The 27,261-nt window shown below is 41.8% G+C and overlaps 1 protein-coding gene across 5 annotated transcripts in view; it reads left to right on the top strand.

Annotated features, from left to right (window-relative positions):
• Positions 1-27,261, top strand: part of NCAN (neurocan) — a 156,961-nt gene that overhangs the window by 39,749 nt on the left and 89,951 nt on the right. For all 5 annotated transcript variants that reach the window (XM_069964409.1, XM_069964406.1, XM_069964405.1 and 2 more), the window contains exon 2: positions 20,748-20,806. In XM_069964409.1, the coding sequence (XP_069820510.1) occupies positions 20,748-20,806 (59 nt within the window). The remainder of the gene's footprint in view (positions 1-20,747; positions 20,807-27,261) is intronic.

Genomic DNA, 27,261 nt, shown 5'->3' with positions numbered 1-27,261 from the left:
CATTTCCTAACATGTATTGCACCTCCAAACCAGCTGCCAAGTACCCGCCTTATCTTGTACCATCTGTCAATGGCTGGCTCAATTTGCTTCTGCATAGATTAGAAAGAGAGAGATGAAACAAGTGTGCCTTCTTTCCCCTATACTGCTCAGGAGGCTGTCACTGTTTTGTTGTTTCCTTACCCCTTGGCCAGGTGCTCACTGATTAAAGTTATGTCAGTGGAGGTTGGAGTTACAGATGAGTTGTTACAGCTTGCCTGGCAACAGAACAGACAAAGATCATGTCAATTTGGTTTCAGAAGGGAGGACAGAGTGGAGATAGAGTGGACCAGGAAGTGAAGATTTTCTTCAGCATCAGGGTTGTCTTTCTTTCCAATGTCAGAGTTCCTGTGAAGATCAGGAACACTGTGGAAGAGCATGTTCATACTGCAATGGAAAAGGAATATTGGACCAACAGGTGCTCAATAGGTTTCAAAGAAGTGGCATGCCTCTGTAGCATAGTTGTATAGAAAAATACATTTCATTGTTTATCTTTTATTTAATATCTTTAGGCTGTGGTATTGATCTGCTATGTAATCATTATATTGTAATTCTAAAGTTAGATCTTTAAAGAGCTGTTGTTGCTAAGCTTCTCAAGAAGACAGGCACTAGCAATAGTTAACAGGTTTGCTTGATTGTAAATAAGCAATTTTTATGCTTCCCACTCAACATAATTAAACCTGCAAAAATATGAAAGGAGCCAAAATGGCAGCTGCACACCTTCGTCTGAGCGAAGAAAATGTGAAACATTTGCCACCTCACAGTAACTAATAACACTAATGGTACTATTCAGTGAAGTGCTGTATTGTAGAAATGTTCTTTCGAGTATATGTACACAAATTATTCATTTTATTATATAATAATCTAAATTTTTCATAGATTATGCATTGTCTAAAACATATTTATTAGGATTATGTTGTCATTCTGGGGAAGTCAACAGAAGAAAGACAGACTTTTTGCAATACTCTTCAGAAAAAGAATGCAATGATTATTTTATTTCCATAGAATTTCTATAGCAGGAAGCATTACCTGTAGTTTGCTTCTACCCAGGGCCGGCACAAGCACAGTGCTTACTTCACAACACCAGGCCTTACTCGGAGCCTGGTGTTGTGAAGTTCAGCCTTCTCACTGTACTGCAAGGTGAGCAGGCTGAACTTCAGAAAACCAAGAAAGTGCAGGACATGTCAGCGTCCTGCAGAGAGAGAGGGATAAAGGACCTAATCACATGATCAGAAGGTCCTAAATACTTCAGTGTGGAAAGCAGCCCCACAGAGCGGAAGAGGGAGAAGACTGAGCTGTAAGTAGTGTGTGTGTGTGTGTGTGTGTGTGTGTGCATGTGTGCGCACGTGTGTCAGTCAGTAATGTGTGTACATGTGTTTCAGTCAGTAATGTATGTGTCATTTAGTAATATGTGTGTTTGTCAATCAATCAGTAATGTGTGTGTCTGTCAGTAATGTTTGTATGTGTGTGTCATTTAGTAATGTGTGTATGTGTGTCAATAGTGTGTCAGTCAATGTGTCAGTCAGTAGTGTATGTGTCAGTAATGTGTGCGTGTCAGTGTGTGCGAGTTTGTGTGTTAGTGGTTTCTCAAGTGATAGTGGATGGATGAGGGGTCCGCTGAGGCTCTGTTGTCCAAGAGTCCGCAAAAATCCTGGGGTTGGCCCTGCTGAGTGTCCAATAGGGACAGCTCATTCCCTCATGTTGAGTCTGCCAGAGCATGAGTTGTCCTTTCCATAGGAATTTTGCTCTGCCCTTGTTTTATGTATATTTACTAGAGATGATCGAACCGGGTTCGGGTTCGAGTCGATCCGAACCCGAACGTTCGGTATTTGATTAGCTGGGGCTGCTGAACTTGGATAAAGCTCTAAGGTAGTCTGGAAAACATGGATACAGCCAATGACTATATCCATGATTTCCACATAGCCTTAGGGCTTTATCAAGGTTCAGCAGCCACCGCTACTCAAATGCCAAACGTTCGGGTTCGGATCGACTCGAGCATGCTCGAGGTTTGCTCATCTCTAATATTTACTTAGCACAGAGTGCTCTTGTGCCAGTGTTACTTTTCTTTGTTTCCAACAGCAAAATTGGACAGAAACGTGCTTTGATAAGTAAATATACACAAAACAAGCTGATGGGGGATACTAAAGACGCCTAGAAGGACACTGAGGGAGCACAAGCAGGCTTACTTTTTTTTTTTTTTTTTTTTTAATGTGTATAAAATTGTGCGGACCCCACACAACTTGTGTTTTTTTTTGGCTTACAAATACTGATGTAGAATACTGGCCAAAATACTGCTACTGTATGTGAATGAAGCCACACAATTATTTTTGACCTAAGCTTTTGTTGAATAAGGCTGAGTTCACACTATGTTTTTGCAATCCATTTTTGAAAAAAACGGATCCAATTGTGTGCAATTGTTTCCATTGACTTTTATTGTAGAAGAAGGATCAAAAAGCATCCGTGTTTTATAACATATTCGCCCTAATTTTTGTGTGCATTTGTGTACGTTAAAAAAACTGATGCATTTTGATCCGTTTTTCATAATGAAAGTCAATAGAAAATGGATCACAATGGATGCATCGATTTTCTATAGTTTTTTTTTTTTTTTTGCAAAAACCGATTAAAAAAATGGGTTGCAACGTGAACCCAGGCTACCGAGTCAATCTCAGTCAATGCTGCAATCTCCATGACCATATTTCTTCTATATTTCAATTTAAACCATGTTTATTGTCATCAGTATTGGGCTGTTGTTTTTCCAATGAAAGTCAATGAAGCCGAAAAAGACACTGATCGATATTTCTGCTCAGATTCAATTTGTGGTTATAATTGGGTAAAAACTGACTAATAAAGCACACCACTGCTCGCTATCAGCACTGATCTAATAGAAAAAATTCCTATAGATTATAAAGAAAAAACATATCTGTGTGATATTTGTATATGGCCGCGTAAATGAGGTCAGTGTATGATTTTATATCCATACTATAGTGTAATTGTGAAATCTAACTTGTCTTATTCTACAGCTATTAATACTTTTCACTGCTCCGCTGATTATGTGACCATTTTGTGGTATTTGTTGTTGTACAGCTTTCTCCATCTCTCTCTCCATCACTGAGATCATCCATGAGATACTTTGGTTCCTGCCCCCTCACCATGAACATATCCTCCTTATCGCTAGGCAGTGTGTATTCTGTATGATATTTTGGGCTATGTGCCCGCTAAACGTCTGTGGTTTTTATCTAATTACTCCTTGTCTGGCTCCAGACTCAATAACAAACAGCCAAACTGTGTCTTTTCTTGCCAGGAAGGATCTGCTTTGTCCTAACCTCAGCAAGCAACTTAAAAAGAATTGTTTTGTGAGCAAGTCCCAGGGCACGGTCTCCAATTTAGATCACACATAAATATCAAGAACTCCGGGGCAGGATTTTTATATGGGAAATTCCAATTACTAATACTCAGTTTGAATGCAGTACACATTACTTTATAAATTTGTACTGGTACAAATTGTACTACAAATATTTTATATACCATATAATGCTGCTCTTACTATGTATTTTAGCAGAACAGTTTTGTCTTTGTTCCCATAACATCTTTTTTGTCAATTTTACAACTGCCTTTTTTGATGTCTGTCATTTGGTGCTGAAATACAGATGTATTATGCAAATTACGGCCATAATATGCATAATGCGTTTGTATTTTGGCACTAAAATGACAGCTGTCCAAAAAGGCAGCCGTAAAATGGGCAAAAAAGATGTTGTGGGAACATAGCCTAAAACTACCGTCTGGTGCAATTATAAATACTTAAAGTAGGCTTTTTTTTTTATTTAAACCTTAAGAATATGACTAGTGTGGATATATGCAATTATATCTCTAAGAATCTTCTCCAATATCTATATACTTTGTCAAACTCAGGCTTCTGTTTCATGTAATTCTCCCCACACGTATATGCATTTCCATATATATTGCTCTGATTCTCCTGCAATTCCTCTGAATTATCCCTTGCCCTGTTGTGGTATTGGTGATCAGAGATTTATGCATGTGCAGGTGTCACAATAGCAAACTACTACTGTTCCTTTACTCTAGCATTTACACTTTACAGGTTTTAGTGACAGATAAACATCATTTTCTTAGGACTGTGTTACACAGCCTGACCCCTGCAAAACATGATCTCTCTTTTTCCCCATTTAACAAACCTATTACACAAGTTATTGAGTGAGCAGGGCATGGATCATTCTTGCAGGCCTTTACTGGTATCATTTGCTGGACAAACATCAATTGTGCGGCCAACGAATAATGTATTTTTTGCAGGTTAAAGCCATGTAGTCAGTCGATGAGTGAGCATTTGCTCATTACTCTAGCGATCGCTGGGCCTATTACACAAGGCCTTTATGGGCCTGCTTGGGCAGTAATTGCTCTATACCCCTCAATACCCCTTAAGTCCATTTTGAAACCAGTTTTGCCTAGTGTTTTTTTTATTTAGCACATAATTGTATTTTATTTCTATGGCTCAAATGCATAACTTTACATTTATCCACATTAAACATCACTTGACATTTCTCTGCCCAAGCCTCCAGCTTTTCTAAATCCCTCTGTAATATTATATTATCCTCCTCTGTGTTTATTACTTTTCCCAGTTTAGTGTCATCTGCAAATGTATTTAAATCCCGCTGCCTGGAGAAGGTGGATGCAGCCTGAGGACTGCCTGGAAAACATGGATACAGTCAAAAGCTGTAAACCCAATGTCACGAATGGCAGGAGTAGACAAAACAACAGACAGTGGGCCCTAGATCTGAACCCACCCACTGTCACCTGCCTACTTGCCTCAGTCGACCCTAAACGGTCGCGGACAACCAAGGAGTCGGTCCCTACACTGCGTAGGTGAATACACAAAACGTAGACAGACAAACGAAACACAATAGAGGATAGTCAACTAGCAGGGTCAAAACCAAACAGACAACGCAGTACAAAATCAGAAGGAGAGCGGATAGTCAAATGTCAGGCAAGAGGTCAGAATACGGGTAGAGCAATAGCAAGGGGATTAGGACAGGGAACGCTGGGAAAGGAGCAGGGGAGCTGGGACTAGAAACAACTAATAGCCAGCAGGGAAATGAGGAGCTGACTGCTTTTTATCCTGGATCAGAGACTAGGTCCAGCAGCTGATTGGACCAGCCCTGACCCCAGCACCAAGCTCAGCTGAACAGATCTAGCAGTGCAGTAACCCCTGCACTGCCAGAAGTCTGACGGGCAAGGCAGGTGTGGCTGGAAAGTAATACACAGTTCATTCAGTGCAAACACAGACAGGCACGGACTGAGGAGCGCAAAGTCACATTCCTAACACCCAAACTTTTGGCCAGTTAGTTCATTCTACACTTAGCTTTTATATTACCAGTATAAGCAGTATGTAAAAGAAAAGTAGTTTTTTTCAGTAGATAAAAAGATCTGATGATGTAACAGTAATAATATATCACTCAAAGGAACAGAAATAAAACATAAAGAGCTGTGCTGAATTATGATGTGCAGATATAATGCTCGAACTTATGTTAGAAGAAAACAACACTGTCTGCATGCAGACTATTACTGGCAGTTGTAACATCTTTGACCTTTCTCTGTGGGTAAAGAAACTAAATTAACCAACACATCTTATGTAACATTACTGTTGTTGCAGTTTTGTTGCAATGGGAAAGAGGTTCTCCAGTCAAAGGACAATGCTCTAATTAGTGAATTTAAAGTGTATCTGTCACAAAGCTAACCCGATCAGTGTGAAATCCATTATGCGGGCAGAGGTTAAGGTATCCATGGATACGTCCACGTCTTGTCGGTACTATGCCAAAGCCCAATGGGATCAGAATAGATAGCACCGACCCAAGATGTACATGTACATCCTGGTGCCACTAGGGGTGCTCAGAGGAGGGGCCGGTCCGCGACCCCACTTTGAACTGCCACACTACCGGGTACTATTGGTATTTCATGTATTTGTTCTCTCTTTCATGTATTTCCTCTCTCTGCTAACCAATCGACACCTGACATTCTATCTCTGTTTGTGGTGCAACCATAACCCCTATACAGCAAGTCCCTGACAAACTCTCACTCACCCACAAAGCTCCCCACAGTGCCGTACCTCCTTATACAATATGTCCTCCCTCATCTCAATCTACCATCCTACCTATGCTCTACACCAGACATGTCAAACTCTTGCCCGCGGGACAAATCTGGTGCCATTATTTTTGGCCCGCCAGACTATTTCCTTGTTTTAATAAATCTGGCCTGCCGACATTGCAGATTATAATATGGGAGGTCCGACCGGCCGCTCAGACCTCCCATATTATAATCTTGTAGGCCACAAGCAGTTTTTAGCCTGTGGCCTAGCAGTATGTGATCCAGAGGGCTAGCTACCATATCACATACTGTTGGGGAGTGCTGGTTACTATATAAGAGACTTGGGGAGGGCTGGCTACTATATCACATACTGTGGGGGAGGGCTGGCTACTGTAAAAATGACTTGGGGAGGGCTGGCTTCTATATAACATGCTATGGGGAGGGCTGGCTACTGTAAAAATGATTTGGGGAGGACTGGCTTCTATATAACATACTAAGGGAGAGGGCTGGCTACTATATAAGAGACTTGGGGAGGGCTAGCTTCTATATAACATGCTATGGGGAGGGCTGGCTACTGTAAAAATGATTTGGGGAGGGCTGGCTTCTATATAACATACTATGGGGGAGGGCTGGCTACTACATAAAAGACTTGGGCAGGACTGGCTTCTATATAACATACTATTGGGGAGGGCTGGCTACTGTAAAAATGATTTGGGGAGGGTTGGCTTCTATATAACATACTAAGGGGGAGGGCTGGCTACTAAATAGGAGACTGGGGGAGGGCTGGCTTCTATATAACATACTATGGGGGAGGGCTGGTTACTATATAAGACACTATTGGGGGCTGGCTACTATATGGGGCACTAGTGGCAGGGCTGGCTACTATATGGGACATTTGGGGGGCTGACTATTATATGGGTCACCATTGGGAGGGCTGGCTACTATATGGCTACTATGAGTGGCACCAATAGTAGGGCTAGCTACTATGTGGGCAATATTGGGAGGGCTGATTACTGGGACACTATTGGAGGGGCTGGATACTGCATAGGGTACAGTTATGGGATTTCCTACTGCTTGGGGTAACCGTTGGGTAACCGTTGGGGTTTAACTATATCAGAGAAATTTATCTTATCATTTACCATAGTGCACCGCACAGGAAAACAGACACCTATGACAGTGCCAGGAATGCAGCACACAAATCTGACAGTGCCAGGAGCGCCAAATGCCCTCTTCAATAAATATCAAGGTTGGCCCGCGACTTTGTCTAATTTTTTTAATTTTGGCCCACTGTGTATTTGAGTTTGACACCCATGCTCAACACTCTTCTAATGACTTACGCCTAACATCTTCCATAATCCACACCTCTTAATCCTGTCTTCAGTTTTAGGGAATGCATTACTCAAGAAAGTCAGACTCATCCTTGATACACAAAGAATACACAAATGTACTCACAAAATGTATTTTTCCCAACAGGCTTACCAGGTCCCCTAGCTTGATTATACAGCCTGGTTATATACAACATTGGTAGTGTTATACGTAGCCTGGTTATATACAACATTGGCAGTGTTGTACACAGCCTGGTAATATACAGCAGTGGCAGTGTTATATACAGAGCCTGGCTATCTACATTATTGACAGTGTTATATACAGCCTGGTTATATACAACATTGACAGTGTATTATACAGCCTGGTTTTATACAACATTGACAGTGTAATAAACAGCCTTGTTATATACAACATTGGCAGTGTAATATACAGCCTGGTTATATACAACATTGGCAGTGTTGTATACAGCCTGGTTATATACAACATTGGCAGTCTTATACATAGCCTGGTTATATACAACATTGGCAGTGTTGTACACAGCCTGGTAATATACAGCATTGGCAATGCTATATACAGAGCCTGGCTATCTACAACATTGGCAGTGTTATATACAGCCTGGTTATATTCAACATTGGCAGTGTAATATACAGCCTGGTTATATACAACATTGGCAGTGTTGTATACAGCCTGGTTATATACAACATTGGCAGTGTTGTTTACAGCCTGGTTATATACAACATTGGCAGTTTTATTGCCAAGTGCATTGACATTGGTAAAGATTTTTACCTGATACAACTCTGGAGCAGAATCCAGACTTATGCCACCACCTGCAATGAACGGCCTTGTGCCTTGTTTATTGTCATTGCAAGTGGTGCTTGACAGGAAACTGCAATATTCTAAAAGATATTGTTTCATCTGAGTTAATCAGTGGAATTTGTGTATACCTGTAGTGTATAGTTGGATGGATTCTGTATACCTAAAGTGTATAGTTTTTAGGGGTCCTGTATACCTGTAGTGTATAGTTGGGGTGGGGGGGGCTGTATACCTGTAGTGTACAGTTGAGGGGGGTCCTGTATACCTGTAGTGTATAGTTGGAGGGCTGTATACCTGTACTGTATAGTTTGGGGGTCCTGTATACTGTACCTATAGTATATAGTTGGTGAAGGTGCTATATACCTGTAGTATATAGTTGGTGGAGGTCATGTATACCTGTAGTTTATAGTTTGAGCATCCTGGATATCTGTATTTTATATCTGGTTCCGGTACACCTGTAGTGTATAGTTTAGGGATCCTGTATACCTGTAGTGTATAGTTTGGGGGTTCTGTATACCTGAAGTGTATACTTTGGGGATCTCGTGTACCTGTAGTATATAGTTGGTAAAGGTGCTGTATACCTGTAGTGCATAGTTTGGGGGGGTCCTATATACCTGTAGTATATAGTTGGTGGAGGTCTTGTATACCTGTAGCATATAGTTTTGGGGTCCTGTATATCTGTAGTGTATAGTTTTGGGGGTCCTGTATATCTGTAGTGTATAGTTTTTGGGGTCTGTATAATTTGGGGGTCATGTATACCTGTAGTATATAGTTGGTGGAGGTCCTGTTTTCCTGTAGTATATAGTTTGGGGGTCCTGTATACCTGTAGTGTATAGTTTTAGGGGTTCTGTATACCTGTAGTTAATAGTTTTGTGGGTCCTGTATACCTGTAGTGTATAGTTGGAGTAGGGGGTCCTGTATACCTGTAGTATATAGTTAGTGGAGGTTCTGCATACCTGTAGTGTATAGTTTTGGGGTCCTGTATACCTGTAGTGTCCCATATACCTGTACTGTACAGTTGGAGTAGGGGATCTACCAGTTATTTCTGTGGATGTGTTCTCAGGCAGCTGCCCTAGCAACCAGATTCCAGCTCCCTGTGAAAATGAAAGTAGTAATCCTATTGGTTGCTAAGGCTTCCAACTGCCGTTTTTGCTGGAGAGCTGCAGTGGTAATTATATAGAAAGAAGATTGTCCGGCTCCAGATATCCAGTCCCATAAAAGCAAACTTTTATTTGAAGATGAAACAGATACTCCTAGTCCAAAGGATCGACATGTTTCGGGCTACATGCCCTTAAACTTGATACCAGTGGTAATTATATCACCTGTGTAAGCAGTGTACATATTTCCCCATTCATTTCTATGGGGCGCTCTTCCTCATCCCCCTCCCCTCCTGTATATCTGGCACGAACGGGACCTTCGCTCTAACCTTCCCAGGCACCCAATGTATCTGTGGGCCAAATTTGGAGTCAAACGGTTCATGCGTTTGGAAGTCTATAGAGGGCAGGCAGACAGACAGACAGACTTTTATTTTTATGATATAGATATCTTTAGCATAATTTTGTAAAAATTTGTATTTTTGACATGATTGGCAACATTTTACATTCTGTTTTTAAAAAAAATAGTGATGGCACATACAATAAATAAGCTAATAATTCACATTCATATGTCTACTTTAATGTAGAAATCATGTGGTAAATGTTATTTTACTTTTTTAAGAGACATAAGACTTAAGAGAGCTTAGAAGTTAGGCAGAAAACTAGCAGATTTTTTTCTTAGGGACCAGTTTATTTCTGAAGTGGATTTGAGAGGCCTGTATGTTATAAAATCACATAAAATACCACATTTTTGAAACTGCACTCCTTTAATAATTCATCAAAGGCTTTAAGATTTTGTTAACTCTTTAAGTAAATTGCAAATTTTTAATTTCTATCCCATGGACACAGTCTTTAGGTACTGTATGTTCACACTGAGTAAAACAGGCAGAAATTCCGAGCAGAACCCTGGCCGCAGACCCCGCTCAAAACTCCGCCTGCCTCACTGTCTCAATGTAATGTGCTCCTCGCTCCTCTCCACTCAAATAATTAAAATGTCAATTCCACGGCAGGGGTTTCGCTCGGAATTTCCACCTGTCTTACTCAATGTGAATTAGAAGTAAAGGAGCATCCTGTGGATCTTGGGGCCTTCTTTTTTTATTATTGTGTTTTCATGCACCATATTAGGTTTGCAAAGGAGTGCGAAAGTCAAAGTCCCTCAAAGACCCCACTTTGAAAACTATACCCCTTAAGTGCAGTGGCCTGTAATTGCCTCTCTTGGCAGATTGGAGAACCATATTATGAGTTATTTATAGCATATTCTGTGAGTATGTGTCTTTGGTGGGGAACCCCAGTTAACGCCTGACATACACATTAGGTAAGTGTCAGCTGAACCTGACAGTTTTGAAGGGACCAGTAGCCATCTAATGTAATGGTGGTGGTCTGCTGACTCTTTTAAAAGCAAAAGTTAGGGGAGGTAAGAATTTGGCATTTTGGATTTTGAGTACCAGATCCCCCTTTCCTTGGCGAAATATGCCTCCTCCAGAGAAGTCTGATAATGGCCTTCTCCCCTCTCCATTTAGTACACATGCTTTTCTGTCATTTCTAAGCCTTCTATGTAGTTTCTTGGGATATTATTCTGCCTAGCTTATTAAGACTAGAATACAGTCATATGCTCTAATGAGCGAATTAGTAACTATACATTATAAATACTGTAATCCTATCTATTTACTCCTACAGTTTTCTGCATTGGCCACACAGTGTTGTTCCATAGCTCAGACAGCTGCTTGTGCATAGAATAATGTGATCTTATTGTCCCTGTGCAATGAATACCATTATTTATTTATTTTAAAGTGTCTTCTTATTTCTTTTAACGTTATAGAGAAAAATAGCATACCAAGACAGTCATAACAACAAAGCAATAAGTGTGCAGGCCTTAATATGGTATGATGATATAATGAGTTGTTACATATGTAGTTACAATTAGAGATGAGCGAAGCAGCCGGAAATTCGCTTTGTGAGCTTTGTAAATTTTGGGTCAAATTCGTTAAAATTCGCAAATTGAATCTTAATTAATTTCAATAAAACAGCCAAACTATAGTATCAACAGTACTGGGACTATTACAAAAGGATGAACTTGTTAACGTATGTTTTTGTAAAAGTGTAAAAAAATTGGAAAATCACAATTTAAAAAAAAAGTCAATCAGCCAGTCAATCATCCAATCTAATAAAACCCAACTTATATAGCACAGTAGGAGTGGAGTGCGAGTACTGATTATGTAAAGTGCACACTCAGCTCAGTAATGAAACCAAATTTGTATAACACAGTAGGAGTGGAGTGTGAGCGCTGATTATGTACAGTGCACACTCAGCTCAGTAATGAAACCAAATTTGTATAACACAGTAGAAGTGGAGTGCGAGCACTGATTATGTAAAGTGCACACTCAGCTCAGAAATGAAACCAAATTTGTATAACACAGCAGGAGTGGAGTGCGAGCACTGATTATGTACAGTGCACACTCAGCTCAGTAATGAAACCAAATTTGTATAAGACAGTAGAAGTGGAGTGCAAGCACTGATTATGTAAAGTGCACACTCAGCTCAGAAATGAAACCAAATTTGTATAACACAGAAGGAGTACAGGGCGACCACTGATTATGTTTACTGATCCCAGTAAATTGGTATAACTCAATAGGAGTCTACAGTGCCCAATGCTTAGTGAGTGAATTATATGGACTTTATCTTCACTGGTCCCAGTGAATTCCTGTAGGCACCCAGTTACTTGGTAAACTGGACACTTTGTTGGCAGCTACAATAAACATCACCCACAATCAGCCCTCCTGTCCTCTCCTCTCTGTCCCTATATCACTCTGTTAGTCTCTCCCTGCTCTGTTCTAACTGCCTGCTGCCATCCTGCTCTCTCCTCCACACACAGCAGACTGGCCACCTCCAAATTGCCTTATATAGGGGGGGAGGTGCTGAAATCACAGAGGGGCCTGCAGCTGATTAGACAAGTTGTAGGGATTATGGTTAATCCCTTTCTCCTGCCCAGTGACACTCCAGACAGCATGTGCGCCCAACATTTTGTTTTTTTGCGAATTTCCTTAACAAGATGGTGGGAATTCGCTTTACAGTTAAACTAACTGTAACAGAAAAGTTTACAAATGAGAAAACTATATGCAATCCACATATTTTATGGTGTTATGGAGGTAGCCAAATAATAAGTAACACATCTTCTGTTAATGGGGTGGAGGTTAGGTGGAGGTCATTACCCTACCCTTTTTCCTACTTTTTTCAGGTGTTTATTTTTCCTTTTAGATTTGTAAGATACCTTTATCGCTTTTTATTGTATCATTACATAAACAGTGCCCTAGCTGTATGTATACTGCCATGCACTGCCTTTTGAGTATGCTATTACAAATATATAAACGGCATGATGGAGTTAAAGTGGTTGTTATGAGTTCAGTGCACTCATAATTCATCTCATGTACAGGAAACATCACTGTTTGTTATCATGCTACTTATACTATCTCGGCAACATTATTTTCCTTGGGGCTCTTTATTTCTGTGTTCACAGAGAAGATAGGTGGACAAACACGAGTGGCATATAAATTGGTGTTGTTACACAGAATTACATTTCATATTGTTGCATAATATTGCTGAGTCTCTGTGGAAGGCTGGTTGACAACCCCAATGGGCAATGTTAGGGTTGGTATTAGTGGTTGTCTCTAGTGTAGATGACCAAGATCAAAGCTAATGTAATGGGCTAATGATTTTCTTTTGTAAGGGTAGCTTCACACGTACCGGATCCGCAGCAGATTTCATGCTGCGAGTTTGCTGCGAAATCCGCTGCAGATCCTGGTAGTGTGAAGCTGAATGGGTCACATACATACAGCAGAATTTTTATTCCACTGCCTGTATGTGACCCGGCCCCTTTAACCCCCGCATCCCATCGTTCGCAGCCCCGGCCCGCAGTATACATTACCTGCTCGGTGCCGCGGCTGTGTGTGTGGCTCCCGGCGCTCCCCATCAGCCAATCAGTGCACAGCAGACGGGAGCTGAGGGCCTCACACAGCCGCGGTGCCAAGCAGGTAATGTATGCTCCGGGCCGGAGGCAGCCCTGGAGCATACATCACCTGCTCCAGGCTCCTGCTTGCTGCGGAGCCTCCCGGTGGTCAGCCCCGCTGCAGTGCACTGATTGGCTGACCGCCGGGAGATGCTAGTGCAGTGTCCCAGCATGAAAGGTTCTTTCTCTCCATATCCATATATATATTTGCTATAGTGCTGGAAAGGATAGTGGCCACTGCAAAGGGTTGGTTTATGTTGCCCCAGTGTTCATCTTTTATATTCTCAGTATTCTGCTATTTACATTGATTCTTATATGTTGGTCACATGGTGTGGTAATGCAAACGGCCTAGTCACGTGACTTACCCGGCTGCCATAGCAACCCCCATAGCCATCGAGCTTTTGCCTGGGGTCAGTCAGTCCTCCCTCTACCTACAAGAGGTAAGGGTGTGTTTCCTTTCTGCTCCTCAGGGAGAAGGCCGCTGCTCGGTATTCCTTAGTCCGTTATCTCCAAAAAGCATTCCGGTCCAGTCCAGACCTGGCTTATTCTCAGGATTCTTGCCTATCCCCAAGATCTGGGTACACCTCCCAAGTCTCCATATTCATCTCTTTGCTAACAGCAAGTATTCTCCTCATTATCACTATACCCAGCATCATTCTCAAGGGAACTACTATTCCCATCCTCCGTAAAGATCTTTCCTAACCACCGAGTGACTACCATATTACCACCTATTGCAACACCACCCATCTCCTCAGTTGTATTTGACTCTGCCTATTCCTGGTTGCATCCAGAGACTGTTGCTATTAGCATTTACTGTGTTAATAAACATACAACTCCCGTTGTTTCTGAACCCTGGCATTGGTCTAGTCATTGGTGCCTTGACTAAGGGCAACGAAAAATTGCCAGGGCCCCGCAAGGTTAGGATCCCGTGGTCTAGCCGCTTCATCCCTCGAGCCATAACCGTGACCACCATAACATTTGGCATAGTGGCAACCTGGGGTCTACGCACTACCAACTACCTCGCCCAGCGGGTCGCCCCATTGCACTGGGAGGCCCTGAAGCAAGCTGGAGCCTGGAGCAGGTAATGTATGCTCCAGGCCGGGGCTGCGGGCGGCGGGGGGGTTAAAGGGGACGGGTTACATATCCACAGCTGAATGAAAATTCCGCTGCGGATATGTAACCCCATAGACCTTCACAGTACCAGAACTTGCTGTGGATTTAGCTGCAAACTCACAGTGTGAAATCTGCTGCGGATCCGGTACATGTGAAGGCACCCTAAAGATACTTTTATTAGAGCTACATATACTATGCATAGCCTCTCAAATCACAATCAGGTCCTGCACTGCAGAGGAGGTTGTCACTCTCTTATAGATGTTTGTAAAAATAGTTGGGTATAAGCACTGTTTATGTGTCTAGAGTTGTTGCAGATAGATACACTTGCGGCAAGATGACTCACCTCTGTTCAGTGGAAATCATAAATATCTTCACTGGGCTACAAAAAGCATAAGAAAAAGGTAAAAGGAGAATTTTAAACCTCAGAAGATACACAGCTTGTTTTACAACTTCTCAGATTGTGAACCTTCCTATTTCACATAAAGGGCATTGGAATTGACCAGCCCCCTAAGTCCCTCGGCTGCATTACAGTAATTGTTCAGTGTAGCTAAGGGACGCAATAAAACAGCATGTACCTGGTCTAAGAGCTCCTACAGGCATTACACAATTGATTTTGCAGTTCTCCTTTCTATAGCTGTGTTCATATATATAGGGTACAACATACCAGATGATTGCAACCTATTTAAACCTTTTTTTTCTTATTAAAGGGCTAGTGCAGCGCTAAACATTTATTCACAAAATAACACACATTACAAAGTTATACAATAATGTGTGATATGTAAGTGAATGGCCCCATTCCTCGTGATTCCCCCCACCCACGCCAGGCCTGGAAGTGTTGGTGCATTATATTTACCACATTCGCGTCGACCCCCCCCCCCCCCCCCCCCCCCCGTCTGCCATCTTGTGACAATGATGTCGTCTTCGGGAGGCCTCTTTGTGTGGGGATTCTGCTCCCTCTGAGAGCTGGACCAGTCTCTGGAACTTTGACACTGTTTTTTGACACTTTTTGCACATTTGCACGCTTTTTGATTATATTTATATATCATCTTACGCTATATATATTAGCACAGCGTTAGGGCACTTTACCAGTATATAAGTATTGATATTATGTTTTTGTTTGGTTTAACCCCTTCCCTCCGCAGGACGTACCGGCACCTCCCGCAGGGGGGGTGGGGATGTTCAGAGAGGGGCTGCGCTGTGGCCCCGCTCTGAACCGCCGCGATCCCGGCTGCTTACTGCAGCACGGGACCGCGGCTATGAGCAGGTGCCGCTGATCGGCCACGCCCACTAATTAGGACAGTTAGATGCAGCTGTCAAACATGACAGCTGCCTCTAACTGTCTTGTGTCCCGTGGCTGGATCTCCCCCCCCACTATGCGATCGCGGGGGGAGATCCGGTGTACTGAGCCGTTTTACTTTAATTAAAACATCTAATGTTTCTTCTAATTATGTTTTCACAATAGCATTATTAGAAGAAACATTTTGAATTATATGTGCGCTCAGCTGATTGGCTGATCGGCTCAGCGCACATATAAAGAGCCAGTCCGCAGTACAGTCACTTCATTGTGCTGCGGACCAGCGAAGAAGACACATGGAGACATCAGATGGTGAGTATAAAGATCTCCCCACCCCCTCCCCAGCACTGCACCCATCCCAGTAAGGAAGGGGGGGTCACTTAACCCCTTCCTTGCTGGGATGGGTGCAGTCTGACATCAGTCTGGCCCCCAAGGGGTTAAGGGGGATGCAAAACACCCTCCCTTAACCCCTTGGGGGCCAGACTGTAAGCAGCGATCTGTAAAGATGCTGCATACTGTAAGGTGCACAACACCGCTCACAATGATGGGGGTTGTGCTCCTGTTTGTGTGTTTTTTGTGTGTTTCTCCCTTTTTGTTTTTCAGGTATCGGTATCCTGTGAATTACGTCGGATTCCATGGACTACGACGATGACCAGCGGTTGTTTGGTGTTTTTTTTAATAAAATGGTCAATGAGGGGTGTGGGGGTGTTTTTATTTGAATTAAAAAAAAATTCACTTGTGTCTTGTCTTTATTTCTTTACTTTATAGACTTAGTAGTGGAAGCCGTCTAATAGACGGAATCCATTACTAAGTCGGGGCCTAGTGTTAGCCGGTATAAAATGGCTAACACTAACCCCCCCATTATTACCCCAGTACCCAATGCCACCAGGGTTACTGGGAAGAGTCGGGTGCCAGTGGTCCCGGAGCTTCAAAATTGGCGCTCCTGGACTGGGGTGGCAGCAGGCTGGTAAGATTTAGGCTGGGGAGGGCCTAAACCAATGGCTCTTCCCACCCTGGTGTTACCAGGCTGCTGTCGCTTGGTTTTTAACCCGGCTGGTTATAAAAATAGGGGGGACCCTATGCGGTTTTTTTAAATTATTTATTTATAAAAAAAAAACGCATAGGGTCCCCCCTATTTTCCCAGATGCATTCCAGAGGTGTTTGCATCACTTTCTAAAGATTTTATTTGTTATTCTTAGTTGAACCAGATTTCCAAGTAAATGACCGTATGTTTTCAGCCGCATGTCTATTTTTTCCCACAGCCGTAGTTTCAGCCGCACATTTTCAGCCGCATAAAAAATACAGCCGCACAGATACATAGTGTGAACATACCCTAATGCTGTACTGGAACGTTACTGGAACAGTATGTATGAAGTGCCTTTTCCTGGGCTACTGGAATAATATGTATCACGTGCCTTTTACTGGGCTACTGAAACAGTATTTATCAAGTGCCCTTAGTGGGCTACTGGAACAATATGTATAACGTGCCCTTAGTGGTATTAAACAGGGACACTATTGCTGCGTTTACACGTAACGTTTATCGTGCAAATTTGCACGATAACGATCGAATTCGAACGATAATCGTGTAAATGCAGCGAACGATCGAACGATGAGCGAGAAATTGTTCATTTTGATCTTTGAATATGTTCTCAAATTGTCGTTGATCGTTCGGAAAAAATTTGCAGATCGTTCCGTGTGAACAGTCGTTCGCCGATTTAAGCAATGTGTGAGATAGGCTTAAGCGATCGCAAAACGAGCAAAAAACTAATTTTCCGTACGATATATACCGTACCGTCTAAACGCTGATCGTTATGAAAAAAAAATCGTTACTCCGACATTGTTAAACATACGATCGAGTCAATTATCGTTTCGTGTAAACGCAGCATATAAGTCACTTGTACACACTGTTATCATCTATTTCTTAGCACTGAGAAGTGCTTTGGATTCAGAGATTACTTTTTCGCTTGATCTTAGCTCTGAAAAGGACTTTTGGGTTCTGTAGTAAGCCTGCCTGACCAAAACGCTACTAAAACCTATCTCTCCCTGCTACAAGATCTTTCCCTGGCTAGGTTGAAAGCTCATCTGCGGTCGAGTGGTGGGAACCAAGTATTTAGGATTCTAGGTCATGTGGTTCAGCTATCCTATGAGGGTAGACACAGTTTTCGCGCTGTGTGAATACTCCCAGGGTCCTTCACGGCCTCCCTGCATGGTCATTGGATTAAAAAAAGCGCCAACTACGATGGGTGGGCTTTCGAATGTTTTCCGCGTATTTAACTCACTACACGATTGAATTTGAATGTTTTGAATACCGCAATATTCGTTTGAATATCTACTCGATCGAATCGTATTCGCTCCTCTCTATTAAAGAGTCACTGTTGTGAAATTTTTTTTAGTCCAGGCGATTTTAAGAAACTTTGTAATTGGGTTTATTAGCCGAAAAAGGATTTTTTTATCATGAAAAAAACAGTTTGAAGCTCTCCCCCTGTCTTAATCGTTCTCCTATGGAGAGAGGGAAAAGAGACACCAAAACAGGACAACAAAGAGTTAATTAAAAGCTACATTACCCTCTGTCCTCTCTCCTCTGATGTCACCACTGACCTCTCTGCCCTCTGAATAGCACTCTGAATAGCTCCCCCAGGGTAAAATCCTTTGTTCTTTGTTTTCTGCCACCGACATTTCTCTCTTTTCTATCTATCTATCTATCTATCTATCTATCTATCTATCTATCTATCTATCTCCTATCTATCTATCTATCTATCTATCTATCTATCTATCTATCTATCTCTTTCCCCCCCTCCTCTCTTCATAGAACAGAGAGGACGCGTCTGATTGAGATTTCCTGCTTCTGAGCAGTGGATGACAGAAAGGAGGGGGGGGGGCTGGGAAAAGGCTTTTTAAATTCAGTTAGTGGGATATTTGCCCAATTAACCCAATTACAAAGTTTCTCAAAATCGCCTGGACTATTGATTTCTGCAAAAACAAAAAAAAATTCACGACAGTGACTCTTTATTTTAAGCCTAGTGGTAAGAATAGAAATGGCAAGATTTTAGGAATGTTATATAATAATATGACAAAAACTTAAGAAAACACAGTCACTTAATCAAGTATTTAATGTTAACCCTTTGAGGACCAAGCCGAAAACGACCCAGTGGACCTCCCAAATTTTTTTTTTGGTGTTTTCATTTTTCCCTCCTCCCATTCTAAGAGCTCTAGCACTTTCATTTTTCTATCTACAGGGCCATGTAAGTGCTTGTTTTTTACAGAAGTAGTTGTACATTTTACCATAACATGTATGATGGAACCTAAAAAATATTATTTATGAAGATATAAATTGGTGAAATCGTAAAAAAGAATGCAATATGGTAACGTTTGAGGGGTTCCTGTGTCTACGTAATGCACTATATGGCAAAAGTGGCATGATACTATTATTCTATAGGTCAGCCCGAACACAACCATATGCAGGTTTACACAGATTCTCTAATGTTATATATATTTTTTAATGAAATCCTTTTTTTGCAATTAATTATTAAAAGAATAGTCCTATTGTGATGCTTATAACAATTTTATTTCTTCACCTTCAGGGCTGTATGGGGTGTCAGTTTTTCCGCCATGATCTCTTGTTTTTATTAATACCACATTTGTGAAGATCAGACGTTTTAATCACTTTTTATTTATTTTTTTTCATATAATGTAACAAAAAATCGGTAATCCTGGCACTTTTTTCCCTCTTTTTGTCTACGCCATTTGCCGTTAGTGATGAAAATTGTTATATTATAATAGATCGGAAAATTACACCCGCTACGGTATATGATATGTTTATTTATTTTTGTATGTTTTATTTATATAATGGGAAAGGAGGGTGATTTAAATTTTTATTATGCCATAGGTATAGCATTGATGATTCCGGAGTGTGCTTCATAGCTCAGACGCCCCAGGGTCGTCTGGGGACAGTTACCCATGATGTACTGGTACTTCCTGTGTCGTCTTGGGGTTAAAAATATTTTAAAGTGTCCCTGTCGTTATAACTTTCAAAATCTAAATCAACAGTTCATGTGAAATGAGGCAAGTTTGCAATATACATTCATTATTTTTTTTGTTATCAAGCTATAAAACAAAGCTGAACTTACCAGAAATCCAGGTCCAGTCTCCTGATGGCAGATTTTCTGACTTGTGCTGGATGAAAAAAAGGCCTCTATCACTACGTACAAGCAGTGGTCTGAAAGACCACTGCGTGTATGTAATGCAGCCGCCCCCTTAACCCCTTCGGTTCCCGCACCGGTCCCGCACCGCTGTCTCCATACATTACTTGGCTCTGACTGCACGGGGTCCCGGCGTTTTGCTCTGCCACCCAGCCAATCAGTGTGTTGCCCAGCCGCAGCCACTGATTGGCTGGGCGGCAGAGCAGGACCCCGGGACCCCATGCAGCCAGAGCCAGGTAATGTATGGAGACAGCGGTACGGGACCGCTGCGGGAGCCGAAGGGGTTAAAGGGGCGGCTGCATTACATACACGCAGTGGTCTTTCAGACCACTGCTTGTATGTAGTGATAGGGGCCTCCAGGACCTCGGCTCGTAGCAGAAACTCGCAGCGAGTTTTTTGCTGCGAGTCGGTATGTGTGAAGGCACCCTTAATTTAGATTTTAAAAGTTATAACGACAGGTACACTTCAAAATAATCTTTGCTTAATGACTGTAATCAAAAGAGGTTGCCGCCCACTGACCCATACTATATAGTGTTATCTGCAGATGCCGTATATTCTGTTGTATTATAATATTTGTATTGTAAGGTTTGGAGGGTATATGTTAGTTTAACCAGTTTTATGATAAAGTGTACAAATATGCTGCATTAATAATTGATGATAAAAATTTGTTCCAATTTTCCTTTCTACATTCTCATGTAATCTCAATTCATGTTGTAACATTTTTAACTAAATACTAAATTGCAGTCATAACAAATATTTTTTTTCTTTTATTTTAGGCTTTTAGCACTGGGACTGTGCCTTTTTCTTGTAGGCATTACAAACACAAGTGCTGCAGGTAAGACTTGACTTATTGTTTGTTTGGTTATGTTCGTGTAGCATTTCTTTTTTACAATTAAAGCTCTTAGAACCTGCACAGTTTCAGATCAGTTTTTTGGCACTGCACTACACAGTATCTCTATTCATAGTAGCGGGTGTGATGTGTAACTGCAGCTCAGCTCCTATTGACTTCACTGTGTACTGTGACCCCGAACAGCTGATCAATATAGGTGCTTGGTGAGTGCACTCAGCTGATCAGTTACTGGTGAGATATCCTGTGCATAGTTTATACGTACATTTTGCTTGGAAAACCCCCTTAAAGTAATAGTCTAGCCAATTTAAAAATTTCACAGGCAGCAGGGGCATAGGGAACATAACAAACCATCCATTGCTCACCTCTTTCCGAGCCTGCGATGTGCCAGGTGACAGGCTTCGGGCCCCTGCTAGAGGGCATACTGAGGACATCACAATTTGGGGAAAAATGCCAGTTGCGTGTACAGCCAATCAGTGACTGGTGTATGGTGGCTTCAGATGAGTGCCTCCTGGTTTGTCATTCTAGCCCTACCTCTGAGTGTCCTGCACAATGTTCCTAATAGACCTGATGCGGCTATCTATGACACTGGTGGATTTTTAAACATTGTGCTCTCAATTACATCCATTATCTGACTCTGCATGTATGATGTAGACCCCTCATATCAATTCAGCTGTAAACCTGCAATGTCAGGTACAATCTTTCATCTTGTGTAGTCTCCACCCGGTTTCAAAGTACCCTGGCACTGTGCACCCATATTTGTGCCACCAGCCAGTGCTCTCTTATCTGGCTCCTTATGTATGATGAAGATCCCTCACATCAATCCAGGTTTAGACCTGCAATGTCAGGTCTGATCTTCCATGTTGTGTAGTCTCCACTTGGTCTCTAGGTAACCATGTGCCCCATACACCTTCTGTGGTGTAGACCTGCAATGTCAGGTGATCTAAGAGACATAGTGCAATTCCTGTCACTGACATTTAAATGAGGTGTTTAAGGGTTTAAAGGTGAGATGCAACACCATCGCTTCCGCCCGTCATTAGCTGTGAAGACCCGGCTCTCTCCTGAGCTTGCTTCATAGAGCTACTTTGTGCCAGGACATCATGATCCGGAAATTCACTGCTTTTCTTGATGGCCCAGGACATCATTTTGAGTCAAGGGGTTAAACGGTTTCTGAGCTCCTGCCGTTATAATGAATTATGATGCTGGGAGCTTTGTTCCATAGCACGAACATATATACAGACTGTGCAAAGAACGTGGGAATGAGGCCTTAGAAAAACATGGCTGCTTTTTTCAGAAACAGCATCTCCCCTGCTCTCAGTTTGGGTGTGGTCTTGGAGCTTAGTTCTATTGAGGTGAATAGAGCTAAAATATAAAACCACACACACCCTAGGGACAGGGATGTTGCTGTTTTTGCTAGAAAGTGGATGTGTTTTTTCTAATCCTGTGTAACTCCTTTAATGCTTTAAGCATAAATGTAGACAAGGCAGTCTACAGTAAACCAGATCATGGCTCCCTCAGGGGAGTAACTAGAAATGCCTGGGCCCCATAGCAAACTTTTGATTGCCCCCCCTTCCCGACTGACCACTAAGTCATCAAGTTTACTCAAAACTGCAAGAGCTTGTCAGGAGTGCTTGCAGTTAAAGGAGCATTTGCAGAACCTGGGATGCCCACTTGGCCACCTAATGCTGCAAATGATGACAACTCAGGGGGCCCAGTGTATTGCAGGAACAGGCAACAGGGCCCCCTGATGCGGTGGGCCCCATAGCAGCTGCCATGGCTGCTACATTCGTAGTTACGCCCCCTGGGCTCCTGCTGTATAATAAATGTTGTATAAGCTTACAACAGCTATTATTTGGCCCAACTTTACATTAATATTTTGTACCAAAATTAGCTAGCTAATCTAGCTAATCTAGCTAAGCTGAAGCCTTTCTCATAAATCAATTCTGCTTGTCAAGGGAGGTGCAACAAGTGTCCACATACATGTGATGCAAGACATGTATAAGATTTTTTGGCACAAATTGAGCCTAAATTCTGGTGCGTATAGCTCCCCAGTATATATTGTGCAGCATATTAAAGTAAATTCAAATTACAATCAGATACTCAGTACTGCTGTGTGAGACGTCTGTTGAGCTTTTCATCTTTGGAAAAGCCTTTGTAGGTATCTGTAAGGCTTTGTTCACACGTAGCATTTATTGCACATTTTTATTTAGTGTAAATTAATGCTTATTTGCTGTGAATTTGCAATTTCACTACAAAATGGCGAACAATTTTGCTGCAATTTTGACTGAATTGCGGCAAAAATATTTATTGTGAATTGTGCAATTTGCTGCAAAATAGCGCTAATTAAGGCTAATTTTAAACGCATATTAAATGCTATAGATTCATTATGTGCTGGTTAAAGTCAGACACGAATGAGTTAATCTGTACATGACACAAGTCAGTTCTTGGCAATGGTATGACAAGTGCCGGTCCCATGCACAGATTGTAATTACCAGCTGCAGAGAAACTGATCATCAGCTGCACAGTTTGGGAAACAGCCTCATCAGGGGCACAAATAAATCTATCTTGGAAAATCATTGGTAATTGCTGTCAAAAGAAAATATATTTTAACCCATTAAGAGTCTGACTATTTTACGCCGTAGGCTAGGCTCACACTCCATTTTTACATCCATTTCATTGTATTTACAGAGAGCCAATCACTTAATTTTAACTTTTCCTATTCCTACACTATCACTGTCCCTAAGTGTGTTTATAAAGACACAGACAGCCTTTGCAGTCTGTATGTAATACTTTACCTAATCGTGTATCCTGGTGCTGTAAGGTCAGGCACCACCATCTTGGTGACATCACTGTGTTCCAGTACTAGTATGTAGTGATGTCACCAAGGTGGCTGCGTCCGACACTACAGCACTGGGACTAGAGCCACATCCAACAGAAAAGAGTGATGTTTGGGCCTCACCACCATGACCAAGAGGATGCCTGGGCCTCACCATCTGTTGCTTAATTTTGTCTCCTAAACTCAGTATAACATTAAAATAGGAACAAAAAGACTGTGCAGCTTATAATCACTTTTGTGAAAACTGCCTCCCCAGCTGTGCCTCACTAACAACTAGGGGGCGCCTCACTGGTGTGGTCCGCCTCCGTTTGAGAAGCACTAGACTAAGGGACAAGTACAGGGACACTTAGTAATACACATTGATCTCAGGCTGGATGGCACAAGATCACTCTGTATTGACAAAGAATAATCGCCCATTCTGCCACTCTGCATCCTGGGAGGTTTTGGGATCATGCTGACTCTTTTGAAAAGAGGTAATGTAAGCCCATATATAAAAAATGGCATACCCATTGAATGGCCGCACAAAAAAAAAGAATCATATTTAGAAAAATAATTCTGTAATACGTTCTTAAATAAATGAATAAAAAACATTTAATTTTAACATACAAAAAAAAGGTATCCCCTTTATATTATAATGTAAGTCAATGGAAAACTGATGCTTCAGGATTTTATACAACTACATCCGTTTTTATCATCCTTTTTTGCATAATTTTTTTATCCTTTAAACGGATACATTAAACAGCAAAAACACAGTGTGGCCCTAGCCAGAAATTGAATTTTTTTTCTATAGTCACATTTAAAAATTCATACGTTTTTATTTTTTCCCATTGTTTATTCGTTGATTTTTATAAAAATGTTTCGAGGAGAGATGCAACAAAAAACTCAGCAATTCTCCCATATGTTTGAGGGTTTTTTTGTTTGCTGTTTCCTTCTACCATGGAGTAGAAATAACATGTTATCTTCATTTTGTGGTTTAGAATTTAGGGATACCAAATATTTCTCTGTTGATGTAGCTGTATGATGGCTTGTTTATTGGGGGATGAGATACAGTATTTATTTGAGGGCAAAAAATAATTCAAGCATTGCCTTTTGTATTTAAATCCATGTGACATACAGTTGTTATAAGCAGAAGTACCAAATATGTATTTTTATGATTAATTATCAAAATTGAAATGCGGCCTTATTTTTGCCTCAAAAACATTGTGTAAACATATCCTAAATGGGTTTTCCCACTAACCCTCATTGGCTATCCACTAGATAGTAAATTAGGGTCTTATTGGCGGTCATTCAACAACTGGAACGAAAACCTAACAACAAGGGGCCAGTTGCATTGTCTCTTCAGCAGTGCTTGGCTTTTTTCACCAGTCCCAAAGAATTGACTGCAGAAGGTCTATTTGCTGTTTCATTCAAATGTGAAAACAAAACCCGCCTAAGCAGGACCCCCACCAATCAGACATTCAATTTCTATTCTGTAGGTAGGTGACGAATGTTGCACACCAAATATCCATAAATAATTTTGTATGAAAATTCCACAAACATTTAGCCAACAGCTATTGAATCAGTGGCTCGGCAGCTACAGAGAAGGCTGTTTTCTTTCAGAAAAGGCACTGCTGGTTTTGCTGCCTAGTTCCATTGAAGAGAATGGAGATTAAAGGGGAACTTCGGATAAAAAAAACAAACAAACCTGTTTAACCCACCCATAATCTAAGCTTGTTTGTAATAGGTTTCTATGACATGAACTTGGCCATTTGTCTGCAGCACATCCTGACTCAGACCCTGAAGCTCCTGAAATCCTCACTTCCTGGTCCACTGTGTCTCCACTAGGGATGAGCGAACCCGCGGACTTTTGGTCCTACTGCATCTTCGCTTAATTACTATGCCCGGGTGCATAGTTGCGTTCCAGGAATCTGCGGGCAGGATCTTTCAGGGAATGCAAGATACATTCCCTGGATTTCCAGGGAATGTATCTTGAATTCCCTGGAAGATTCCGGCCGCAGATTCCCGGGAATGCAACTATGCACCCGGGATCGCAGGCATCTCACTGGAGTGAGCAGCTTTCGGACCAAAAGTCCGAAAGTACCGCTCATCTTTAGTCTCCACTCCTATCTCCTCCTTTTTCTTTCTTTCAGATGATCTGTCTCTTCTGTGGCCAGGGAAGCTGTAACACCTCATCTGTATCCTGCCCATCAGTGACTAAGGGCAGGGAAACAACAGCCTCACCTGAGTCTTATATGGGAAAGGAGACACTGTTGTTTCATATTTCTCTCTCCCTATAAACTATCTATGTAGATCAGGGGTGTCAAACTCAAACACATAGTGGGACAAAATTAAAAAGTCACGGGCCAACCGCGATTGCCGCAGTGCTGGCACTGTTAGAGCAGTGTTCGTTGTTCCTGGCACTGTCAGTGGTGTGCGTTTCCCAGCCCGGTGCACTATGATAAATGACATGACATAATAAATTGCTATGACAAGATTAAACCCGCACCCATATAATAGCCAATCCCCAACAAATTGCCCCACAAATTAGGCAGCCCTTCCAAGAGTGTCCAAATAGTAGCTAGCCCCACAAGTTCCCCATATAGTAGCCAGCCCTCCCCAATAGTCTCATATAGTAGCCAGCCCTCCCCAATAGTCTCATAGTAGCCAGCCCCCCCAATAGTTTCATATAGTAGCCAGCCCTCCCCAATAGTCTCATATAGTAGCCGGCCCTCCCCATAATCTCATATAGTAGCCAACCCTCCCCAATAGTCTGATATAGTAGCCAGCCCTTCCCAATAGTGTCTTTTATAGTAGCCAGCCCTCCCTATAGTCTCTTATATAGTAGCCAGCTCTCCCCAATAGTCTCTTATATAGTAGTCAGCCCTCCCAACAGTCTCATATAACAGACAGCCCTCCCCATAGTCTCATGTAGTAGCCAGCCCTCCCCATAGTCTCATGTAGTAGCCAGCCCTCCCCATAGTGTCTTATATATATTAGCCAGCCCTCCCCAATAGTTTCATATAGTAGCCAGCCCTCACCCATAGTCTCTTACATAGTAGCCATGGCGGGCCAGATGTAATTTGGCGGGCCAAAAATAATGGCAGAGTTTGACATGACTGATGTAGATGAATAAATAAACAGATAGATACTGTGTTTACTGTGCAAAGCAGAAAGGGATCAATCCAGTAGTGGGCAGATATTACAAAACAGGGGTGGGTACCTGGAAATTGGTTCTGAGGTGTAATGCATGCTGGGAGATCTAGTTTCCCAGCCGGGTGCTAGCAGCACAATAAAGGAAAAACCTTTGTGGACTCTTGAAAGAAAAGAAGAAGTTCATAATTTTCCTGCGATATATATATATATATCAAAGAAAAAGAGGGAGGTCTGCTACACCTGTTCCATAGAGATGGGATCCACCCTTATCGAGTGCACTACTGTCCCGGCGCTGACGGGATAAAAATAGAAATCAAATGTATAACAGTGTAGTAGGCTCTCAAGAAGTGGGTGAAATAATACTATAGGTGTAGCTATAATGATTATATGTCAACAAAATTGAATGAAAATATTTAATGCTACAATTCATAAACGGCAATAATCTAAATGCATAGAGAAATAATTAAAAATACCA

Source organism: Dendropsophus ebraccatus, chromosome 3 (genome assembly GCF_027789765.1).
Source record: "Dendropsophus ebraccatus isolate aDenEbr1 chromosome 3, aDenEbr1.pat, whole genome shotgun sequence".
NCBI lineage: Eukaryota > Metazoa > Chordata > Amphibia > Anura > Hylidae > Dendropsophus > Dendropsophus ebraccatus.
The sequence above is the reverse complement of the archived record's forward strand: the minus strand, read 5'-3'. Positions and strand labels throughout refer to the sequence as shown.